The sequence below is a fragment of the Erythranthe guttata genome, chromosome 12 (assembly GCF_056151865.1).
Source record: "Erythranthe guttata isolate IM_541 chromosome 12, IM_541, whole genome shotgun sequence".
Taxonomy (NCBI): Eukaryota; Viridiplantae; Streptophyta; class Magnoliopsida; order Lamiales; family Phrymaceae; genus Erythranthe; species Erythranthe guttata.
Genome location: NC_142544.1, coordinates 7,335,780 through 7,358,907, shown reverse-complemented (window position 1 = coordinate 7,358,907; position 23,128 = coordinate 7,335,780). Strand labels below are relative to the sequence as shown.

Sequence of the window (23,128 nt, the reverse complement as noted above, 5' to 3'; positions counted from 1 at the left end):
CGGGGAAGACCCTAGAGAGGTTTCCCTGCAAGAAATGAAGATTGTTGTGCGCTTCCACAATGTGCCGCTGAGACAACGACATCAAGAAACGGCGGCGCTTATTGGATCGAAAGTAGGTTCAACAGTGGAGGTGTTGACTCCTAAAGTTGGGTCTTTCCAGGACTTCATGAGGGTTAAGCTGCAACTCGACATTACGAAAAGCCTGCTGAGGGGGATGTTTCTTCGCCTTCCCGATGGATCAAAAGTGTGGGTGTCGTTCACTTATGAACGGCTACCAAATTTCTGCTTTTTATGTGGAGTTATAGGACATGGGGAAGCTAGGTGTGAGAAGAGGTACGAAGAAGGTTTTGTTGACCCCGGTGACAAGTTTCCATATGGAAATTGGCTCAAGGCAGCGGCGAATAGGGACGAGATAAAGTCGGGACTCCCTCTCCAAGCAATTAGAACGGGAGGGTTGTGGCGTCAGCAGCGCAACATGGAGAGTCAAGCCACGGATTCTGATATTATTGCATGTACTCCTCTTATTCGAAACAACTCTACTGTGGGAAGTGCAGCTGGGAAGGAAAACGAAGTGCCGAGTTTCCTAGACGAAGCTAACTTGATCACCAATTCAATACTGATGCAGACAAGCACCAAGAAGGCTTCTGTGGAAAGGAGAAAGGTCACGGTTTCGGGAGTTAACAGGAAGAAAAAAGCTGACAATTTAGAAGTGCTGGATGGCAACCGATTGAGCAAGAAACCATTATTGACGCTAAGAGACGAGGAGGAAAATATATCGGCGGCGGCTGCGGAGCAGCCCCGCCGAAATCAATGAGTTGCATCTTTTGGAATTGTCAAGGGCTTGGGGGTCCCTTGACAATTCATGGACTCGGAGAGATGCTCCGAAAATTTAACCCTCAACTGGTGTTTCTCTCGGAAACGAGGGCAACACAACGAATGGTTGACAACTTAAAGAGAAGGTGGAACTATAATGGGGTTGCTGTGGATAAAATTGGTCAGTGTGGGGGTTTGGTGATGATGTGGCATAAAGGAGTAGTGGTCGATCTTCAGAGCTTTTCGCGGAACCACATTGATGTGGAAGTGATCTGCCCACGCACTAATTTCCGTTGGAGGTGTACGGGATTCTATGGTTTTCCCGAGCTTCATAATCGTCATCTCTCTTGGGCATTGTTGAGGGACTTAATGCAGCATAGTACTCTTCCATGGGCTGTTGGGGGAGATTATAACGAAATCGCGTTTAACTCGGAAAAAGAGGGAGGCAACCCGAGACTTCCCCACCATATTGCGGAATTTAGAGGAGCGCTCGACGACTGTAATCTGTCCGACATAGGCTACGAGGGTTTTCCATTTACCTGGTCCAATAAACGAGAGGCCCCCGATACAGTTCGATGTCGTTTGGATCGAGTCTGTGCGAATAATAGTTGGACGGCTCGATTTCCGCATGCACAGGTTACTCATCTGAATTATGCAGGATCAGATCATTTACCACTTCTTTTGTGTCTCGAGCCGGAAGATTTGCGTGTTAGATTTAGAAAGCATAGACCATTTAGATTTGAGTCTATGTGGATTAACAAAGATGAGTGTGAGGAGGTGGTCAGACGTGCATGGGAGGATAGTGAGGGTACTGATCCGATAGAGAAACTTATCCAAAACACTAGAGCGTGTAGAACGGCCCTCATTCAGTGGAATCGTTCGGTGGGTTGCATGCCTCAGAGAGAAATTGCCAAAACCCAGCAACGTATCCATTTACTTGACTCGCGCAATCAAACATCAGAAGTTAAGAAGGAGTTGAGGGAGCTCCGTAAAAAACTTGAGCATCTGTACAATGATAACGACGCATACTGGAAGCAACGGAGTCGAATTCAGTGGATGAGAGAAGGGGACAGGAATACTAAGTTCTTTCACGCTAAGGCGACGGCGAGGAAGAGGGCAAACACGGTAGATAAATTAAAGGACAAACATGGAAATTGGCAGACTCGGGGAGAGGACATTGAAGGGGTTATAGCAGAATACTTTGATCATATATTTCGTTCGACGAGACCGGAAGAGAGTGAGATAGATGGGGTTTTAGACTGTGTGACTCCAAGAGTGACAGATGAGGCTAATCAGATTCTCTCGTCTCCTTTCACGACTCAAGAGGTAACACATGCTCTTTTTCATATGGCCCCTTTGAAATCTCCAGGCCCAGATGGCCTTCCTGTTCTATTTTTTACTAAGTACTGGCACATTTTGGGCTCTAGTGTCATTGCATGTGTGCTTGATTTTCTTAATAAACGAATTCTTCCATCGACCCTTAATTTCACCTATATTGTGCTCATTCCCAAACTATCATCCCCGGAGAAAATTACTGATTATAGGCCCATAAGTTTGTGTAATGTGGTCTATAAAATAGGGTCCAAATGTATAGCTAATCGTTTGAAACCAATTTTGCCTGGTATCATCTCTCCAACCCAATCTGCTTTTGTGTCGAAACGCCTTATAACAGATAATGTTCTAGTCGCTTTCGAGGTTAATCATTTTATTCGAACAAACACTAGCAAAAACTCGAACTTTATGGCGGTTAAACTTGATATTAGCAAAGCTTACGATCGAATTGAATGGATATTTCTAAAGAAAACCCTTACCCGACTTGGTTTCTGGCCTGATTTTATTGATCTTATAATGCTTTGTTTATCAACCGTCTCTTATTCCTTTTTGTTTAATGGTTCCCAGTTTGGAGCTGTCACACCCTCTAGGGGTCTCCGGCAGGGTGACCCTTTGTCCCCGTATTTGTTTATATGTTGTGCAGATGTTCTTATTGCATTAATTCAGCGGGCAGTGGAGAGAGATGACCTTAGTGGCGTGAAAATTGCACCAGCAGCACCTATTATTTCCAATTTGTGCTTTGCAGACGATACTCTTCTATTTTGCAAAGCCACGGAATCCGAGGCTTCGAAACTTAAGGAAATTCTGACTCAATATGCTTTGGTGTCGGGTCAGGAGATAAACTTTGAAAAGACGACAATGTGTTTCAGCCCAACGACCGATCCGGACATAATCGATCGTATTCACGGTGTTCTTGGATTTCATGTTGTGGACAGTCATGACAAATATCTCGGCATGCCGGCGGCATTGGGAAGGTCTCGTAGAGAGATCTTTTTACACCTCCGAGATAGAGTGTGGAGTAGAATTAAAGGATGGGGCGAGAAACATCTATCTAGGGCGGGGAAGGAGATTCTAATCAAATCCGTTCTACAAGCAATCCCATCATACTTAATGAGCTGCTTTGTCCTTCCGAATGGGCTACTACAAGAAATCGAGTCAGCTATCGCAAGGTTTTGGTGGGGCGAGGACTCAAGGCGAAAAATCCATTGGATTTCTTGGCGCAACTTGTGTGAATCCAAGCGGAATGGTGGTATGGGCTTCCGGGACCTTAGGATGTTTAATTTGGCTTTGCTGGCGAAACAATTATGGAGAGTGTTGACGTCCCCGGATTTGCTTCTTTCACGTATTATCAGAGCTCGATACTTTCCAAGTGGAGATATTTTTAGAGCTGTTGCAGGCAAAAGACCGTCGGCGACATGGCAGAGTATGCTCAAGGCTCGCCCGTTCCTAATTAGAGGGCTTCGTCGCCGTATTGGAGATGGCAAGGACACTTCAATCTGGGCCGATCCTTGGTTGCGAGATGATGGTAATTTCCAGATTATTACTAGACGGCCCATTTATTCGAGCTTCCCAGACAAAGTTGCTGATCTGATAGATCCATTGACAAATACATGGAATGTCGAGCTCATTCGGGAGCATTTTTGGGATATTGATCAAAATAGAATTTTGGAAGTCCCTATTGGAAGTGTATACGCTAAAGACCGATGGGTATGGCACTATTCCAAGAATGGCCTATTTTCAGTTCGGTCTTGCTACCATGTCGTTATGCAGGGGACTCAAAACTGGAATGGTAATTGCCGAGGTGGGATAGAGTCGACAAGTGGTCTTCATCCTTGGAGATGGCAACTTATTTGGAAGGTTAAAGTCCCACCGAAAATTAAGGTTTTTCTTTGGTATGCATGCTGGGGCATACTTCCGACAAACGCGGAGCTACGAAGACGCAAAATTATTCACTCGCCGGAGTGTCCTCGATGTGGGTCTCCCGTGGAATCCATTATGCATGCTCTAACTGAGTGTGGTGGAATGAGGGAAGTTTGGGAATCGGATCCATTTAGACTAGAGCTGGAAGATTACTCATCTGTTTGGAAATGGATCGAAAAGCTACAAAGTAAACTTCGCGAAGAGCTATTCTTACTAGCTGTGGTGGTTATGTGGAAGGGGTGGGAAACACGGAATAAAGTGGTGCATGGAGAGACAGGGCTGAAGTCAGAGCGGATGGTGGATTGGAGTCGGGACTACCTACACGCATTCTGTCAGGCATTACTTCCATCAGCAACTAGAATCGAAGCTACACACCAAAGTCAATGGAAAGCACCTCCTATTGGGTCGATAAAAATTAACTGTGATGTTGGATTTCCATCGGGGAAGAATTTCTACACAGTAGCGGCTGTGGCTCGAGATAGCGAAGGCAATTGTTTGCGTTGGGGTATTCGAAGTTTGGAAGGCCGTCCACGGGTAGAGGATGGTGAAGCCTTTGCTGTTCTTCATGCACTAAGGATGGCCCAACTCCAAGGTTGGAGCTCAATCATTATTGAAGGAGACTGCTTAGAGGTGATCAACACGTTTAAAGACGGGATTCTCACGCTCAACTCTTTTGGCTCATTTGTTGAAGAAGGTTTAATTATTGCTCGTTTATTTTCTCATTGTGTATTTCAATTTGTTAAACGTTCCGGAAATCTTCTCGCTCATAGACTAGCTACTCAAGGCTCTTTTATTTGTACTGAGGATTTCTCGTTGCCTCTAAACTTGGCCATGGTGGCCTAATAATATTGCTATTCTTGCTGTCAAAAAAAAAAAAAATAATAGTCTTGCCATAATAATAATTAAGAAACACACCATATTCTTTCATGATTCCAAAAGGAAAATTAGGATAGTCGGACGAATGAAATTAGTATTTTTTAAATGAGAGAAATTCATTTTTTTCTTAACCTATAATACAAAAATCATAATAGTATTTATATTATAAATATACTCGTCAAAAAAAAAAAACAAAAAAAAAAAAAAACAAAAAACAAAAAAAACAAGAAAAAAAAGAAGACAAACTTGTGTGGTAAAAGAGGAAATTCCATTTTTTTTTTTGTAAATTTAAATCATTCCGGATACCGGAATTTCATATATATTATAAATCTAATCTAAAAAAATTTGGAAATCATAAATCGCAATTTTCGGGTTTTAATATGAAATATATTGTTCCAACATTTAAAAATTTCGGATGGAATTCTGGTTGTATTGTAAAATTCCATTCTAATTTCCACCCATGCATATACAATAACATTAGAAAAAAAAAAATCCAACTGAAACCCTATAAAACCACTTATCCTTATGTAATAAGTAATTTCCTTAAATATTTGAAACCCTAGTAAAATATATAGTCTTGTCATAAAGCGTAAGTTTAATTCCTTATTATTCCTTCATATCTATCTCGTTCAACAAAGATACAGATTTAATTTGTTAAACTGCAACACAAGTTTTTGAAAATAATTGTCATGAACTACTACTTGCTACTTATGGAATTAAGGATGAGTCGGAAGAATTAATTAAGGGGATATTTGTTACTTGCTCTATCTTCTGGTGTTAATTAGTTGTACGTATAAGAAGTTTTCTTGTGTAAATTTTATTCTTCTCTTAGTTAATTGAATATTCGAATATTATGTATGTTGGGAGTTTCTTTTTAATTTAATTGAATATTCGAATATTATGTATGTACAGAGTTTCTTGAAATTTAATTGAATATTGATTTTATTTCCATTGATGTTTGTTCTTGCTTCTAGTTTATACATATTCATATTTCCATCTAATTATTCATGAGTTTGAATACGAATTACTTTTAAGTTATTTATATATTTACTAAATGAAGATATGAAGTGTTGATCGAGTAATAATTAGAAGAATTACAAGACATTTTATTTACTACGTACCAATAATATATGTAGAGAGAGAAAAAAAAAATTAGGGTAAATTACGGCCACCTCTGAGGTAAGGTCAAATTCAATGTTATCAGAACCGGACCGGCTATAGAACCGGACGACTATTTGGGTCATGGGTTTATAGGGTCGAACCGGTTCAACCGGGTTTTTGATTTTTTTAATATGCCATTATTTTATTAATTTTAATAAATTATTTTCTTTATATTTTTAATCTCTCACTTATTATTTTCACTTTTATATACGTCACCTCACTTTTTACTGTATTTTATTACTTATACTCTATATTTTTCTATTTTTTATTCTTCAAATCCGGCAATCGGCCACCCCTATTCGATCACCCATGATCATATCCGACAATCTTTCGACCACTCATGACTAGATCAAGCCACCCATTACTAAGTCTGTGAAGGTTCGCTCAAATATAGCCACAAATAACCAACTCAGAGATGATTCGAAATATTTTGGCCGAAAACCGGGTTTCTTGACTGACTCGTCGGTTCTCGGGTTTTACCCGGTCGAACCGGATTTTGGTCATTTGACCCCGGTTTTTGATTTTTCCGGTTTTAGATGTCAGACCGGACCGTTTTATTGCCGGGTCACGGTCGAACCGGTCCGACCGGCCGGGTCGGTCCGGTTCTAATAACATTGGTCAAATTACAAAAAAAAACCTCTCATATTTAGATAATTACAATCACCCCTTCAACTCTGAATCTTCTTACACATCCACTCCTATGATGTCAAATTCAACATAATCTTTTAGGCTTCGTGAAATGTTCTTCTACTTTGTACTTATTTTGCGCAAAAATGTATTTGCGGCATCTGCACATTATTATTAATTAAAATCACACATTCATCAATTAAATCGACTCGTAATATGATCAATGATTAATTAATTTACTATAACTTACTTTAAAATCCATCAAAATCAAGTCGTATTTTCCGTCACGATCAAGAACTTCAACTGCTTGAATCCCATCTCCTACAACAACTACTTCCGCTCCCAATTTCTCGAGCATTACTTTCGCGACTCTTTATTGCACAAGAGTGTCTTCAGCAAGAAGTACGCGCAGACACTCTAGCGATTTTTCTTCGTAATTAATCCCAATATTTTTATTACAGCTATTAAATTCTCTTATTACACTAGCTAGTAGTATTGCAACAATCATTCTCGGACTTGTCGGAATCATCAGAGTGAAGATTATCGTCAATTTCGACAAGTTCGTGAAATTGAGCGTCTTCTCGTAACAAAAAATAGCATGCCATCTAATGAAAAATAACTTCGTTTGAGAATCTAATATTCTTGAACATATTCTAAAAATATTATGATCAAATTTTAAATTTTGAAATTTTAAGGATCAAATTGTAAATTGTTAAAACTCGAGGTACAAAGCTGCAAGTTTAAAAATTCATTGACAACTAAAAATTCTGAAACATATTCATGATTTCAAACGGTAAAAGAAATGGGCTGCTAATTCTGGAAAAGAAAATGTAAATTTCAAACACAGGGGACTAAAATGAAAATGTTGAAAAGTTGGAGTAAACTATAAATTTTACAAAGTCAGAATATGCAGAATGTTAGAAATTGTAATCAAGAAAATCAGAATATGCAGAATGTTGATTTTTCTACTAACGAATTCAACTTTAGTTTTTATGTTTCTACTTCTTGAACATAATATGGATCTAAAATATTGTTAAAGTATTCCAAGTCACATAAATTAGAGAATATTTTCTTTTATAATTTTTCAATTATATGTATCTTAAAGAGATATATGTCAATATCAAATATTTTACTTGTTTTCAAAACAACAAAATTAAGATTAAAGAGAACAAATTATAGAGAGAATCAAATATTTATTTTTCTTCTACTTCATATGTAACTATATTTGTTTACTTTTACTTAGGCATGTGTTCCAGGCACATACCACCAAATCTTTATTGTATCTTAAAAACGAAAAAAAAAATAATACTTTGATTGGTGTTTTCTAGATGCATTTTTAGTATGCAATATTTGAATTATGACTTCAATACAGATATATGGATCTCAAATAGAATGATCCAACTTTCATAATTTCTTATGGAATTATGGATTTGAAAAATGTTGGGGGCATGGCTGGCACCCTCTGGCGGTGTTATGATATACTAGCAATTTTTTTCCGTGTGATGCACAAAATATTATTTAAATAGTGAAATTATAAAAAAAAAATAGTACACTAATATAGTAAAATTTAATAATGTAGTATAATTCATATTGAATTGCTAGCTTTATCTCTTAAGATTTGAGATATATTGATGAAAATTAGGGGACCAATAATTGTTGAAAATTATAATTAAAAATTAGTACAGAAAAAATATTAAAAAATAAATACATATATAAGTAGCAATAAGGTACGAACTTCATGGGTTAATTTTAATTTTGGTAATTATTAAAAATTATAGTTAGAAATTAGTAGAGAAAAAATATTAAAAATAAATAATTACAGAAATACCATTAGGGTAGTTAGAAATTAGTAGAGAAAAAACATTAAAAATAAATAATTACATAAATACCATTATGGTTTTTTAGGGTTGCCTAGCGTTTCTTTCTTTTATATATAAGTTATCTTTTATTTTTTTAGAGCTTAAGATATAGGTCTCTAGTGGCAAAAATTATTAGAACTAAATGACAAGTCCAACTAAACCTTTGACACACATCCTTCATAAAATTCATTCAAAAAATGTCCTTCACTCACAAATTTGAAATCTACATTAAGTAAAATTCATATTGTGTTTATCATATTTTTAGTTTGCATTTAATATATTCATTTTTCAATCTAAACACTTTCTAATTTGTTTTTCAAAATACGTTTGTCTTTTTCTTTTCTCTTTTTCTATTTCTTCACTTAAGTTCTATTAAAAAGAATTATCTACATAATATTGAAAATTAAAAAAAAAAAGAACATGTTTTTCATTTTTCTGTAATTCAATTTATATATTTGTTAACATATATATTTTTTTTATCTGCAGTTAATATTGTAGTAGACTATAGTATACTATGGTGTACAATATATAATATATTACATTGTACTATGATTTACTACGGTGTACTGTTCCAAATCCTAGCAGCAAAACAACTCTCAGCCGTCGCCAAACTCTAGCCGCCGACAACTTCTATCCACCAAACCCTAGCAGCCCACCAAATTCATAGCCCCGTCAAAGAGCCCTACCTTGATACAACCACCTCCCAACGTCGATGTAACCTCACACCACCGTCTCCAATGCCCATCTACCAGCATAATCATCCCCTATATAACCACGGCAATCATTGCCTCTATCTACTGTCATGAGCCATGAGCTGTCACCGCCATTTGCAGATCCGTAGTTTTTTGTGCCGCCGCCACCCACCATAGCCGCCATAACTAAGTGGTAAGAGAGATGCGGAGAGCGAAAGAGATATGGAGGGTGAGGGAGAGGCGAGACACAAAGAGAGAGAGAGAAAAAAAAAACACAAAATAGGAGAAATAAATTTGATTAGTTGGAGAAACTTGAATATAGATATTATATTTAGGGTATAATTAAGGGCAAACTAGGGATAAAAAAATAAGGGATGTGGGTCATATATTGTTTCAAATTAGTGATTTAATTAAACGATTGAATTTAAGGCTATCAGTTAGTTCAAATTAGGTCGCAAGCAATCATATAGCTGGTGTTTTTTATTTTTTTTAATTTTTTTTAATAAAGGAACCCGCAATCAATCATATAGGTGCACGGGGTAAATCTACACTCTCGTATAATAGCTTGTAAAGCATACAAGAGACGTAAACGCAATAGGCTAACAATGTGTAACAAATTTGACGTAGCGACTGTTGGCAAGCGAATTCGAACTTGGGTTAATTGACACAAACTCACTCACTCCAACCACTAAGTCATTGCGGAGCGATATGTATCTTTTAATTTTAAGCATTTTGTAACAAATATCCAGTCCTGGAATTAAAATTCTGATGTCATTAATGATTAACAATGTAATAGGCAAAAGTAGGGGTAAATCTAGGGCTGGGCAAAAATTACCAAATACCGATTACCATAGTATACCTACCACAAATTACCGAATAAATACTGAACTATCGGTTACCACTGCATTTGGTACGGTATCGGTACCGTACCATTGTCTTACAGTACGATAGCGGTATTGTATCTTCAATACCATGGTAATACCGTACCGTACCGCAACTTATTTTAAAAATTAGTTAGCATATTTTTCGTTTTATATTGTTAAATAAATAAAAAAAAAATATAGTACACAAATATTATATTAAAAAAAATAAAAAACAAGAATAAAGATATGATTCATCCTATATATATTATATATACATAATTATAATTTGTTTTATTATTTTCATATATTTATGCAAACTCAATATTTGGCTCTCGTTGAAGTTGTTTATGTTACGTACTTCTTTAGTTTCAAAGTCCATTTAATCTCTTATTGGTGGAATACTTTTTGCCATTATTTTATTCACCCTCTCTTTCCCTCCAAAGTTCCCAGCCTTTTTGTTTCATTTGCATTATTGCACCATAGTTTTTTTTTTTTTTTTTTTTTTTTGTCTTTATATAAACCATGAAACATTTTTGCACATTAGTTTCTACAATTTTTCTATAGATATCTTAGTAATCATTAGTTAATTGAAATGTTATTACAGTCGTATAATGTACATTCATGTAAATTACCTTATTACCATATTCATTTGCTTAATTTGTTGTATTTATGCATTTATTTAGTATTCATGTTAATTATGGATTCATCCGAGTTAATCAACAAAATGATGTATGGTAGATTACCACGTACCGATCATACCGTACTGAAATTAACGGTATACCGAATAACCGTATACCGCAATTGTTGGTACAGTAACGGTATATAGAATTTTTTCAATACCGAAAGATACTGTAGATACACAGTATCGAACAAAATGTTCGATAACTGTACCGATGGGTGGTAAAACACATGGGCGTATCATTTTGCCCCCCTCAATTTCCTACCAATCAATTGCGCTACTCTACCTACCTTATTCATTTTTCTATGGTTTTTGTTGATTAAAATTCAAATGGCAATAGTAGATTATTGTCATATTGCATCAAAATTTATATACAATAATAATGTTATACTGCATCAATATATTATTAATAAATAAACAAGAATACATATTATATAATTATCGTCTAGATAAAATATAAGATAATAATTAATAAGTAGGGATGGCAACGGGTCGGTTCTCGGTCGGGTTTGCCTAAACCCAAGACCCGACCCATGAAAAATATATAAACCCAGGACCCGCCCCAAACCCATTTTAGCTTAGACCCAGACCCGCCCCAACCCAAACCCTAACTTAACGGTTCTGACCCGCTAGACCCGTTAACATACAAAAAGTTTAATATTTTTTGACATTCATAATATTTTGCTTGTATATTTTTACGAAATAATCTCAACACTAAAATATAATGTTTTAAAAAATCTCTACAAGTGATATAACGTGAACAATAAAATTACAATTAATTATATTTAATTTCGATAATAAGTAAAATTTAAAATGCAAGACAATAAGCGGTGGTCGACAAGTGATAAATATTACTCACGAGAAATCATACTCAACAAAATAAAATAGTGAAAATACGTAAATGAGAATAGACAAGATGGAAATTGATAGTTTGAGAAATGAAATCCGAAATATTAATAAGTTCTTAATTTGCAATCTAACTATTCTTACTTAAACCAAATATTATTTTGGTACGTCAAAAATATTTTCTACTGCGTGCTTAGCTCAAAATAATTGAATAATATAATGATTTGTTTTTAATTTTTTTCAATATCTCAATTAAATTTATAGTAAATTGAGAATGAAGAAAAAGCTTGAATTTATATAAAAAAGGAAGATAATATTAAAAAAGTAAGTCTACGGTGTTTTATGTTGATTAACAGATAATCCTAGAATTGTGGTTGTAAATAAAGTATCGCACAAAATTCAAGATAAACGAAAAATTTGGGACGAGTCTATGCAAGTTGAACAATTTTAATATCAAACGGTTCTAGGGTAAACGAGTTTAATATTTTAGGTCTTAATAGAAACTAAGTTAGCATATTTTAAAGGGCATATTACAAATAAGCCCATCTGTGGGAACTTATTCATAAAGAGATCCAGACAATATTCTCCTTTACCAATAAGTCCACACATGGTCCAGATTTATGTAAAGGACTAAAATAACCCCTCTTACTTTTATATGCTCCAATTTCATCCTTAACTTAATTTAACTTCAATTTGACCCCAAATTTCACAAATTATTCAATTTTGACCCAAAACTTTTTTTTTTTCACAAATTTTTTTTTTTCAAAAACTTTTTTTTTCTGCCGGATTCCGGCGTTGACCGGCGGTCAACGCCGGTCTCCGGCGTTGACTTTTTTTTTTTTTTTTTTTTTTTTTTTTCTTCCGGATTTTTTTTTCCGGATTCCGGCGTTGACCGGCGGTCAACGCCGGTCTCCGGCGTTGACTTTTAATTTTTTTTTATTTTTTTTTATTTTTTATTTTTTTTTTCCGGATTCCGGCGTTGAATTTTTTTTATTTTTTTTATTTTATTTTTTTTTTAATTTTTTTTTCTGTAACTTTTTTTTCCGTTTAAACAACAATATTGCTTTGAATGACAGTAATATTAACTATATTACTGTTAAACACAGTAAAAATAACTAAACTATAGTTTAACACAGTGATATTGCTATATTAATCTCTAGCACATTAATATTAACACAACAAAATTCATTATTATTGTATAATAAAGTAATATTACTATGTTGTCCGTTCAACAAATTTAAACAAAATAAAAAAAACCAAAAGAATTAATATTACTATGAGTGACAGTAATATTACTATAGCAACAGTAATATTACAATAGTAGACAGTAATATTATTACGTTACTCCGTGAATAACTCAAACAAACAAAATATCCAAACAAAAGAATAATATTGATGTGGTTGACAGGAATATTACTATAACAAACAGTAATATTACCGTCAACCACAGTAATATTATTGTGTTTACAGTAATATTACAATAATAGACTGTAATATTAATACAAACACCACAAAAAAATAATAATATTGATGTTGTTGACAGTAATATTATTGTGTTTACAGTTATTTTACTGTCAACGACAGTAATATAATTACGTTGACTTGTCAACAAATCAAAAAAAAATAAAAAAAAATAATAATAAATAAAAAAATATAATATTGCATTAATTTACTGTCAACGGCAGCACAATTACATAAATGTAATGTCAACGGTAGTACAATTACGTTAATTAACTATCATTGACAGTATAATTACGTTAATTTACTGTCAGTGACAGCACAATTACGGTCAACGTTTAGCGGCGGACGTGGAAAAACAAAACAAACCAAACAAAACAAAAAACTTAAAAAAACACTAAAAAAAGAGACCGCCGGAAACCGGCGAAAAAATCCGGCGGAAAAAAAAAATCCGGAAGAAAAAAAAAAAAAAAAAAAAAAAAAAAAAAAAAAAAAACAAAAAAGTCAACGCCGGAGACCGGCGTTGACCGCCGGTCAACGCTGGAAACCGGCGAAAAAATCCGGAAGAAAGAAAAAAAAAAAAAAAAAAAAAAAAAAGTTTAAAAAGTCAACGCCGGAATCCGGCGGCAAAAAAAAGTTTTTGAAAAAAAAAATATTTTTTGAAAAAAGAAAAAATTTGGGTCAAAATTTAATAATTTGTGAAATTTGGGGTCAAATTGAGATTAAATTAAGTTAAGGATGAAATTGGAGCATATTAAATTATACTCCAAAAAAAAGTCAAAATTGAATTTTTGTGGTCAAAATTGAACTTTTATGGACAAAATTGATTAATTTGGATTACAATTAAGAATTGGGTATAAATGGTTGAGGGTAATATTGGGATATACATGAATGTTTCCTTTAGTTATAATAAATATTAAAGGGATGGGCTTATTGGTAAAAGAGATATGTCCCCTAAACCTAGAATAATAAACATGCTTGGTTGGGGACTTTTGCATAAAAATCCCTATTTTAAATGTTATACGTACTTGTACACAAAAAAATTAAAAATATAAAATAAAATATATAAAAAAGAAGAAATGAAGACGAAAATCCGTGCACAAATATTTCCAATTTATTATTTACGTACTTTTAACAGTAAAATCGGGCAAGGCGGTCGATTAATCAGTTTTCAAGGTGGTCGGAGGCAGTCCCAAATCTTTACGATTTTGGTGTGAATGTTTGAAAATTTGGTTTTTGACATGTGAGGCGGTCAAACTTTTGTTGCAAAAATCGGTCAAAAAATCGGTTTTTTTTTTTTTAATTACTGTTTTCATTCAAAATAAAAGTTGGGCTTTTAATAAAAAAAAAAGGGAGTTTATGCTTTATTTTGTTTATGTTAATTTTTATTATTAAAGAACTAATGATATATACTTAAAATGTTCGAGAATATATTTAACGGCAAATGACAAATAGGCCCATGCACTTAATTAAAAAAGGGACATCCAACTTTTTTGTCTTCTAAATAAATTCAGCTTATTCATACGTATTTGCAAATACGGAAAACCCTTTTATATATACCAAAATTACCCTCAATACCTTGAAACCCTAATTCAACTTCAATTTCATATTTACACCCCAATTTTGCTAATTTTGCTAAATTTCACCAATTAACCAATTTTGACCCTTATTCAAATTTTGACCGCCACCGTCAGAGACCACCGGTCACAGGCGTTGACTTTTTTTTTTCTTTTCTTTTCTTTTTTTTTGTTTGAAAACCTTTTCTGTTCTGAAAACGCCAGGTCAACCGCCGGTCTCTGTCGTTGTATTTTTATCTTCTTTTTTTTTTTGAATTTGTTTTTCGGCAGGTCAACCGCCGGTCTCTGGCGTTGACTTTTTTTTTCTTTTTCTTGTATGAAAACTTGTTTTTTTTTAAACATTAAATTAATATTACTGTCTTGGCCTCCTATATTACAGTATTAATTAATTTTATTGTCTTGGCCTGCGATTTTACTGTCTCGTGCAATAATATTACTGTTTGAGACATTAATATTAGTAATATTGTTGTTCGAGAAATTAATATGAAAATAATATTACTCTTCAGGACAGTAATATTACTGTTTGGGACAACCATATTAGTAATATTATTGTCCAATATTAGTAATAATACTGTTTTGGCATTCAATATTACTATCTTAGACAATAATTTTGTTGTTAACACATTAATTTAGAGAGAAAAAAAAAAGTCAACGACAGCTGGAATTAAACCTGAAAAAAAATTAATAAAAAAAAATTAAAATTGTGAAAATAGGCTTAATGTGATATATTTGTTCAAATTCGGGGTCAATGTGCAATATGGATGAAGTTAGAGCATAATGGATAAAATTGATGAAAATAATATTATTAAGGGTATTTTAGACAAAAAGAGATGGGGATGGATTTATTTGCAAGACTGTTTTTTTGTGTGGACCTATATACATTTAAGTTCGTTGTCATGGGCCTATTTGCCATTTACCCTTATATTAAATTCAAAAGATTTGCGTTTTCTTTTTATTTTATAAGAATTTTTATTGTATTATTATCTTATTATTATTAAACTTTTATTATGTTATTATATAAATGATTGAGATATAATTATGTTTAAATATCTTGTTATATATACTTTGATAATTTATAGACAATACCTATTTAAATTTTAAAAATCAATTTATTTCCGATTTATCACCACTGCACCGATTAATCGTGAGGCGATGTCTAACCACCTCTGACCCGATTACCGCTTTTTACAACTTTGATTTTTCATATTAAATTATGAATACCATTAATTAAGATTATCGATTCATAATCACTTATCTTCTAATGAATGAATGGAGGCCTAATTTTTTCGTCCCAATGAATAGTCCGTTGTGCTCACCTTGTATAAAATCGAAGTATTCATAAATATAATATATAAATAGTAATAAAAAAGAGTGTAAATATAAAATAATAGATAATGAAAGTGGAGAGAGAATAATATATCGGTATTATAACATAGATGACATGAAGAAATTTTCTTTCTACAGCAAGCCTATTTTAAAAAAAAAAATAAAAAAAAAAATAGAAAAAACACAAAAAATTATGACAACCTGTAATTGCTGAATTTACCTCAAAACAAAAATAAAAAATTAGCATATAAAAACATAAAGGAAAAAAGGAAAGAAAACCCTAAAACCTATCTTCCTGCTCTTTTATGTTGCTTGTTAAGTAAGTAACTTCCTTAAATATTTGAAACCCTAGTAATATATAATAGTCTTGTCAGAACTCATAAACCAGTAATTTTCCTTATTATTCTTTCAAATCTATTTTAGAAGAATTAATGAATCACCCTGCTGGATGGGTTTTCAGCGAGCCTGTTGATCCTGTGAAGTTACATATTCCCGATTATTTCTCCATTGTCTCCAAACCCATGGATCTTGGAACCGTAAAGGGTAAACTCGATATTTACTCTTGTGCCGACGAGTTTTTCGACGATGTGAAATTGACTTTCGCCAATGCGATCTTGTATAATCCCGGTTGGAACCAAGTTCATCACTTGGCAAAGCAATTGGATTCTCTTTTCTGTAAGAGATGGAAAAAACTCGAGGCCGATCGAAAACGAAGAAAAGATTCTGATCATACTGAGTGCGTTCGAAAGAGATTGAAAAAGGATTTGTCTACAGGTCAGGGTTTTTGTATTCAACTATGTACGGTGGGGGCTGGTTCGAAAGACGATTCTACCCCTGCGGCCTCCAGTGCTTCTGTTGTTAATGTCCAAAAACGGAAAAGAGATTCCGTTGATGATTCAAAACTGGATTCAACAAAGGCCGCTGCTGCTGCTTCGATTATTATGTCTACATCGAACGTCGAAGAAATGTCTCTGAATGTATATTTGAGAGCTGCGAGGCTGAAAAGTCGGTTTGCAGACACAATCTTGAAAGCCAAGCTTCAACTGCAGCAGCATAAGGGTTCAACCGAAGAAAGACGATTTGAGTCGGAAGAGGAAAGGGTGAAAGAGAGAGAAAGAATCGAAGAAGAATTTAGAGCTGCACAAAAAGAAGATTTGAAGACGAGACGCAAGATTGAGAGGATGGCTCTTGAACAGATGGAAAAAAGCGTAAGTATAAATGACGATAACGCCCATCTGTTGAAAGAGTTGGAGAGTTTGTGCGGCGATTCAGCATACGATCTATTCTATGGAAGGGTTACCACTACTAATGATTGTGTGGTTGTGAACCCACTCGAGAAACTCGGCCTCTATCTAAAGGATGATGATTATAATTATTTAGAAGATGAAGAACAAGATCGTGCACTGCTAGTTATCGAGGATGAGTTGGAAGAAGGGGAGATTCGTTAGTTTAGTTCCTCTCGATCTGCTGTTTTGTTGTAATTAGTTCTATGTAAGAGATTTCTAATTATGTAAAAATTTATATTAGTTTCTCAGATAATTGAATTGAATATTATGTATGTCCCAAGTTGCGGTGGAATTGAATTGAATATTGATTTCCCTTTGATGTTTTCTTGGTTCTTGTTTATCTTTTATATATATATATATAATAAATCGGTAATATGTGGATGAGAGGAGATAATATCTTTTTAGTACAGCAAATCTATCATTCAAAAAAAATGTGACAACGGTAATAAATAGCTGGCTTTTTCTAAGAAAAAATAATAATAGTAATAATAATAATTACCATATAGGAACATTGTGGTAAAAGGAAAGTAGTGTTTTATGAAAGAAAGGATTAGTAAATAATTTTATGAAAACCCTATAAAACCACTCATCCCCTTCTTTTATCGTTCCTTGTGTAATAACTAATAAGTAATTTCCATAAATATTTGAACTAATAAGTTCTTTTATAGTCTTGTCATAAATCGAAAGTTTAATTCCTTATTATTTCTCCATATCTATCTCGTTCAACAAAGATACAGATTTAATTTGTTAAACAAAGGCAGCATGCTGCTGCTTCGATTATGTCTTCATCGAACGTCGAAGAAATGTAACACAATCTTCAAAGCCAAGCATCAACTGCAACACAAGGGTTCTAATGAAGAAAAAAAAGATTTTGAAAATAAAAGGATAAAGTTAGAGAGAGAAAGGATCGAAAAAGAATTGTCATGAACTACTAGTACTACTTATAGAATTAAGGATGAGTTGGAAGAATTAATTAAGGGGATATTTTGTGTAAATTTTATTCTTCTCTTAGTTAATTGAATATTCGAATATTATGTATGTACGGAGTTTCTTGAAATTCAATTGAATATTGATTTTATTTCCATTGATGTTTGTTCTTGCTTCTAGTTTATACATATTCATATTTCCATCTAATTATTCATGAGTTTGAATACGGATTACTTGAAGTAATTTATATATTTATTAGAAATAGGAAGATGCACGTGCATTGCACGTGTCTAGTTAATTGGTATATATCGTTTTTATGAAGATGTTAAATGTCGTTTCTATTTTTACTACTACTACTACTAATGTTTCAACTTCAAATGTGATTTGACGTTTTCCAGTCTAGATTTAACTTCTAAATAGCTGATTTTTATTCATTTGAGTTGGCTTTCTAATCCAACATGAATTAGCTAAATTATACGTCGGGGAAAAATATGCACTAATAAGTGAACACTGGCTAAACTTTGATCTTTCGAGAGTTTTCTGAATTCAGACTGTAATTCATTCATCCACAACTTTCTCACCTGTCATCCAATTTAAATGACTCAAGTTGGATTAGAAAAAGCTATTCAAATGGCTATATATATTTTGATATGAGATTTTTCGAAATACAAACTCATATAGGATCAAAATCACGTTTAAAATCGAAATGCTACAAATACATTGAAATCTCCTTTAGCATTAGTTGTTTCTTTGTTCAATGTGTTTGGTACATTATATTAATCTTATATCCTAACTTTATGTTAGGTTTGTAAGATATTTTATTATTTAACATATTGAAAATCTACGATATAACTAATATTAAAACAAAATATCCATAATAGTAATCTGAAATGTAAATTAATCTTATATAACATGCATTATTCTACCAAATTTTATATTATACACTGTAAAATCTAACTTAGGGATAACTAAGAAAAATAATTAAAATTAGAAAGACGGAGAAAAATAATATTTAGTTTGACCACCTACTTCTATGTAAGATATTCATTATCAAAAAAAAAAAAATACTATATTAATCTCCTTATATAATATTTATCATGAATCCATGTCTTTGAAGTAATAAAATAAAGGAAAAATACAGTTTTCATCCTTCAAGTTTGCACTGATTTCACATTTGTTCCCTTTGTTCACACACAAATAACATATTTGATCCCTCGTGTTTTAAATATTCAGCATTTTTAGTTATTTCTGTCAATTTTCCGTTAAAACTAACGGAATCAAGCGTGTTCCATCACTACTTTAACTGAGGAATTGAAACATAAGGGACCAGATGTATTTTTTTGGAACTATCAAATATGAAATTGTTGCAAACGTAAGATATAAAAACTGTAAATTTCCCAATAAACTAATATTATATAGCAGCGTAGGAATGTAAACACATTTAGAAGATTTGTAATATAAATTTAATCGTTGTATTTTTTCTATGTCTTTATCATTTATAAGATTCCATTGCTTGTATACTACACATCGTTCTTGTACATTTGTGTGATACATTTTTAGCTTGAATTATATTACAAATTGGGTTCATTTTCGATCTTATACTCTTTTAACTTTAAAATACAATTGTTATTTTTTAATTTGCACCAATTTCACATTTGGACCTCCATGTTCACAAAAACACATTTAGTCCTTCATTTTTCAATACAATTTAACACTTTTGATTAGGGGTGGTAAACGAGCCGAGCCGGCTCGACAAAGGCTCGAACTCGAGCTCGGGTTTTTCGAGTTCGAGCTTTAGCCCAAATCTAGTTGTTCGACAGCTCGCGAGCCGGCTCGCGAGCTGCCTTCTTTTTTAATTATATATATATATATATATATATATATATATATATATATATATATATATATATATATATATATATATATATAATTATTCTTATTCTTATTCTTATTATTATTATTCTTAACTAAATAGTAAATAGTCTGTAATAATAAATATTTCTAGTATTTAAATAGGAACAAATCTATATTACTTAAATAATTCTTAATCTATATATATAAAAAGACAATACCTTGCCTCATATTCTGACACGTGGCAATTTAGGGTTTCAAAACCCTAGGGCAGTTTTTATAATTTTGGGATAGTCCTAGGACTATTTTAGAATAAATAAAACCCGTTCGTATCCTCTAACTGCAACGTAACTTCTCCGACATTTTTGTTTCCGTTACTTATTTTCATCAATTTTTCTATACTTCTGCTTATATCTTCTCAATTCAAATTTCACATCACATATGCTTTCCAACCGAAATTCTAAATTACGAACGCCTGAAAGAATCGCACACAGAAAACTTTAAAAATTTAATAATTCCCAGAAATTGAAGCTATAAAAGCGGTCATCCATAAATTCTTCAAAGTTTCACCCCTTTTCTCTGTTTTCTGCCTATTTTGATTGTTTTTGCTTTCCACAAGGCTCATTAGTCACCAGGCATTTTACGCTTCAGTTTTTCATGATGATCTTCCGCTGCAGAGTATTTGTTTGTGCCCAATATACGGTTGCATTTGTGTCTTTTTCAAGCCAAAACTATGATAATAAATTTTGCATTAGTTCTTTCCACAAATTATTTTTAGTGGTTAATTAACATTGATACCATATATTGGCTTCTTTTGATGATTCTCTTTGGTTAATATTTGTTCGTTCATACGTTGCACATTCTTCTGCTAATTGTTGCATTGACTTTATCATTCATTCTGCTTTCTGATATGTTTCAGTCTGTTGAATTCAAAGACATAGTTAAAATTGGCCGTACACACACCCAAAGATGCTACACCCTTGACACTTGGAAAAGAATTTAGTGGCTATACTACACAAGTAAGCTTTTTATCTAATTCATTTGCTGACATTGGTATCATGGTATAGTGATGTTATTTCAATAGATCTCTAAACGTTGCCAAAATTATTTTTCAAACATAAATATCGCCTCTGTGGTTGCAGGTGAAGGCGGGATTCATCGAGTCTCGTGCACAGTCTCTCAGTGGTTGCCCAAAATTATATCTTATTATTTTGTGTTTTTATTATCTTGATTTTAACTATTGAATTTTTTCTGGACGCATGAATTTTTCAATCTGTAGTTTTACTGCCACAAAATGTTCGTCAAGAGGTGATTCATAATCAGTGTTCAAATTTATTGGGTTTTTTTTTAAGGTTCTCTGTGTTTTTATTTGTTTGGTAATGAAGTAGGATTTTGTCTCCAAGCAGGCAATTTTCTTCTTTCTTCAAAGGAACGTGATTGTATCAGAGGCCAGGAATTTGGTTGATCGAGGCAATCGAGAAAATTTAATGAGTTTGGACTGGGTGTGTTTGGACGAAATTTGAAGATTTCTTGCTTATAGTGTACAGTATGTATTTAAATTTGAGGCTTTCTTCCTTATAATTTGAGGAGTTCTCCAATCGCTTATGATTTTTTTTTTTCTTTTTTTAATTTTGTTTGCACCGGTAGTAGTTTTATATGATGTTATTAAAATTATCGGACATCAATGATGATGACGATGATGGAGCAGCGGTTTCTGGGAAATCTGTTTTTCAAGTTTATGTGTTTTTATCTTCTTTTTGGGAAACACTTTCGATCACAATATGCCCGGGAACTCCGATCATCTATGCAATGACTTCACTGTATTGTTTATCCTTTGCTATATATGTGTTAATATGTCTTAATATAGTTTAATTTTGTGCAGAAGGCCCCTTTTTTTTTAACTTAAGAAAAGTATGAATTTTATCCAACCCCGGTACATGGAAAGTCGAAAAGAAGATTGTGTAGAGATTGGGTCTTTCTAATTTTTAGACTCCTAAAGGTATGTTTGTAATATTCGTTTTTAAGAAAAAACCTCTGATAAACATCTTCTTTCTCTCTCTTACGGTTTTTCTATCATCATCATCATCAAGCGTCGTAATATATGTGTGTTGTACTTTGTTCTTCCGTGTATTTATGTCAGTGATAATCCTCTTAAATTATCTATTATCTATAGAAGTGGCTTTGATATATTCCCCTGTTATGTCAATCATCTATTAAATGTTTTCTGATTTATTTTATTTGTTTTAACTTTTGCTTCATCTTGATTATCTTCTGGAACTTTCTGTTAACAGGTGCCAAAATACAAGCCTTCAAATTGCTACATATTTTGTGTTTTTAATTATTGTTGGCGAAGACACTATTCCACTAACCACCTGATTTAATACTATGATCTATTGTATATGGCAAGATTAGACTATCAACATTTTTTTCCAGCTTGGAAATGTAATTTCCTTTGGTGGAACAAATCGGATTTAATGTCCAGCCATCACCTCCAATTATCTCCGGCATCAAACCCCCAACAGGGCCTCTTGAGAGAGAATGGAGTATGCAAAGATTTGATACTTTTCAAGAGCGGTAAGATTTCATTTTTGTTTGAAATTTTCATATGGGCTAATCTTCGGAATGTTTCTCTCTTTTTGAATTTAGGAACTCAATGGAATAAAAAGAAGTTCAAGATAGATCTGATGGTGAGTATTTTGCATTTGTCGGTTTTTTTAATCGTCAAACATCTCTTTTTACAATTTTAATTTGTACCAGTTAGAAGCCTTTCATTGTTGGAATTTTATTTATATCGAAGTATATTGAACCTCATTTCAGGCTCCACCTCACAAATAAGGTCTTCTCTAGAAATGGGAACCAAGATTCACTCAAGGGCTGTCGGCCTTGGATCAGAAGCATGTTTCACGATTGTTGATGCAATATATTTACATGGTTCAATTTTTTAGAATCTTTAGATGTCGTTGTTTTGCTTTGTAGATAGGCAATATTTTTATGTTTTTTATTTAGTGCAAGAGTTGAAAGATAAAGAAGACGAA

General features: G+C 33.2%; 1 protein-coding gene across 1 annotated transcript; it reads left to right on the top strand.

Annotated features, from left to right (window-relative positions):
* The first annotated feature begins 936 nt into the window (after window positions 1-936).
* Window positions 937-17,477, top strand: LOC105973324 (uncharacterized). The gene is made up of 3 exons (XM_088827249.1): window positions 937-4,759; window positions 7,216-7,288; window positions 16,418-17,477. Exons 1-3 carry the CDS (start codon window positions 937-939, stop codon window positions 17,475-17,477), a joined length of 4,956 nt encoding a protein of 1,651 aa, XP_088683375.1.
* Window positions 17,478-23,128: the final 5,651 nt, after the last annotated feature.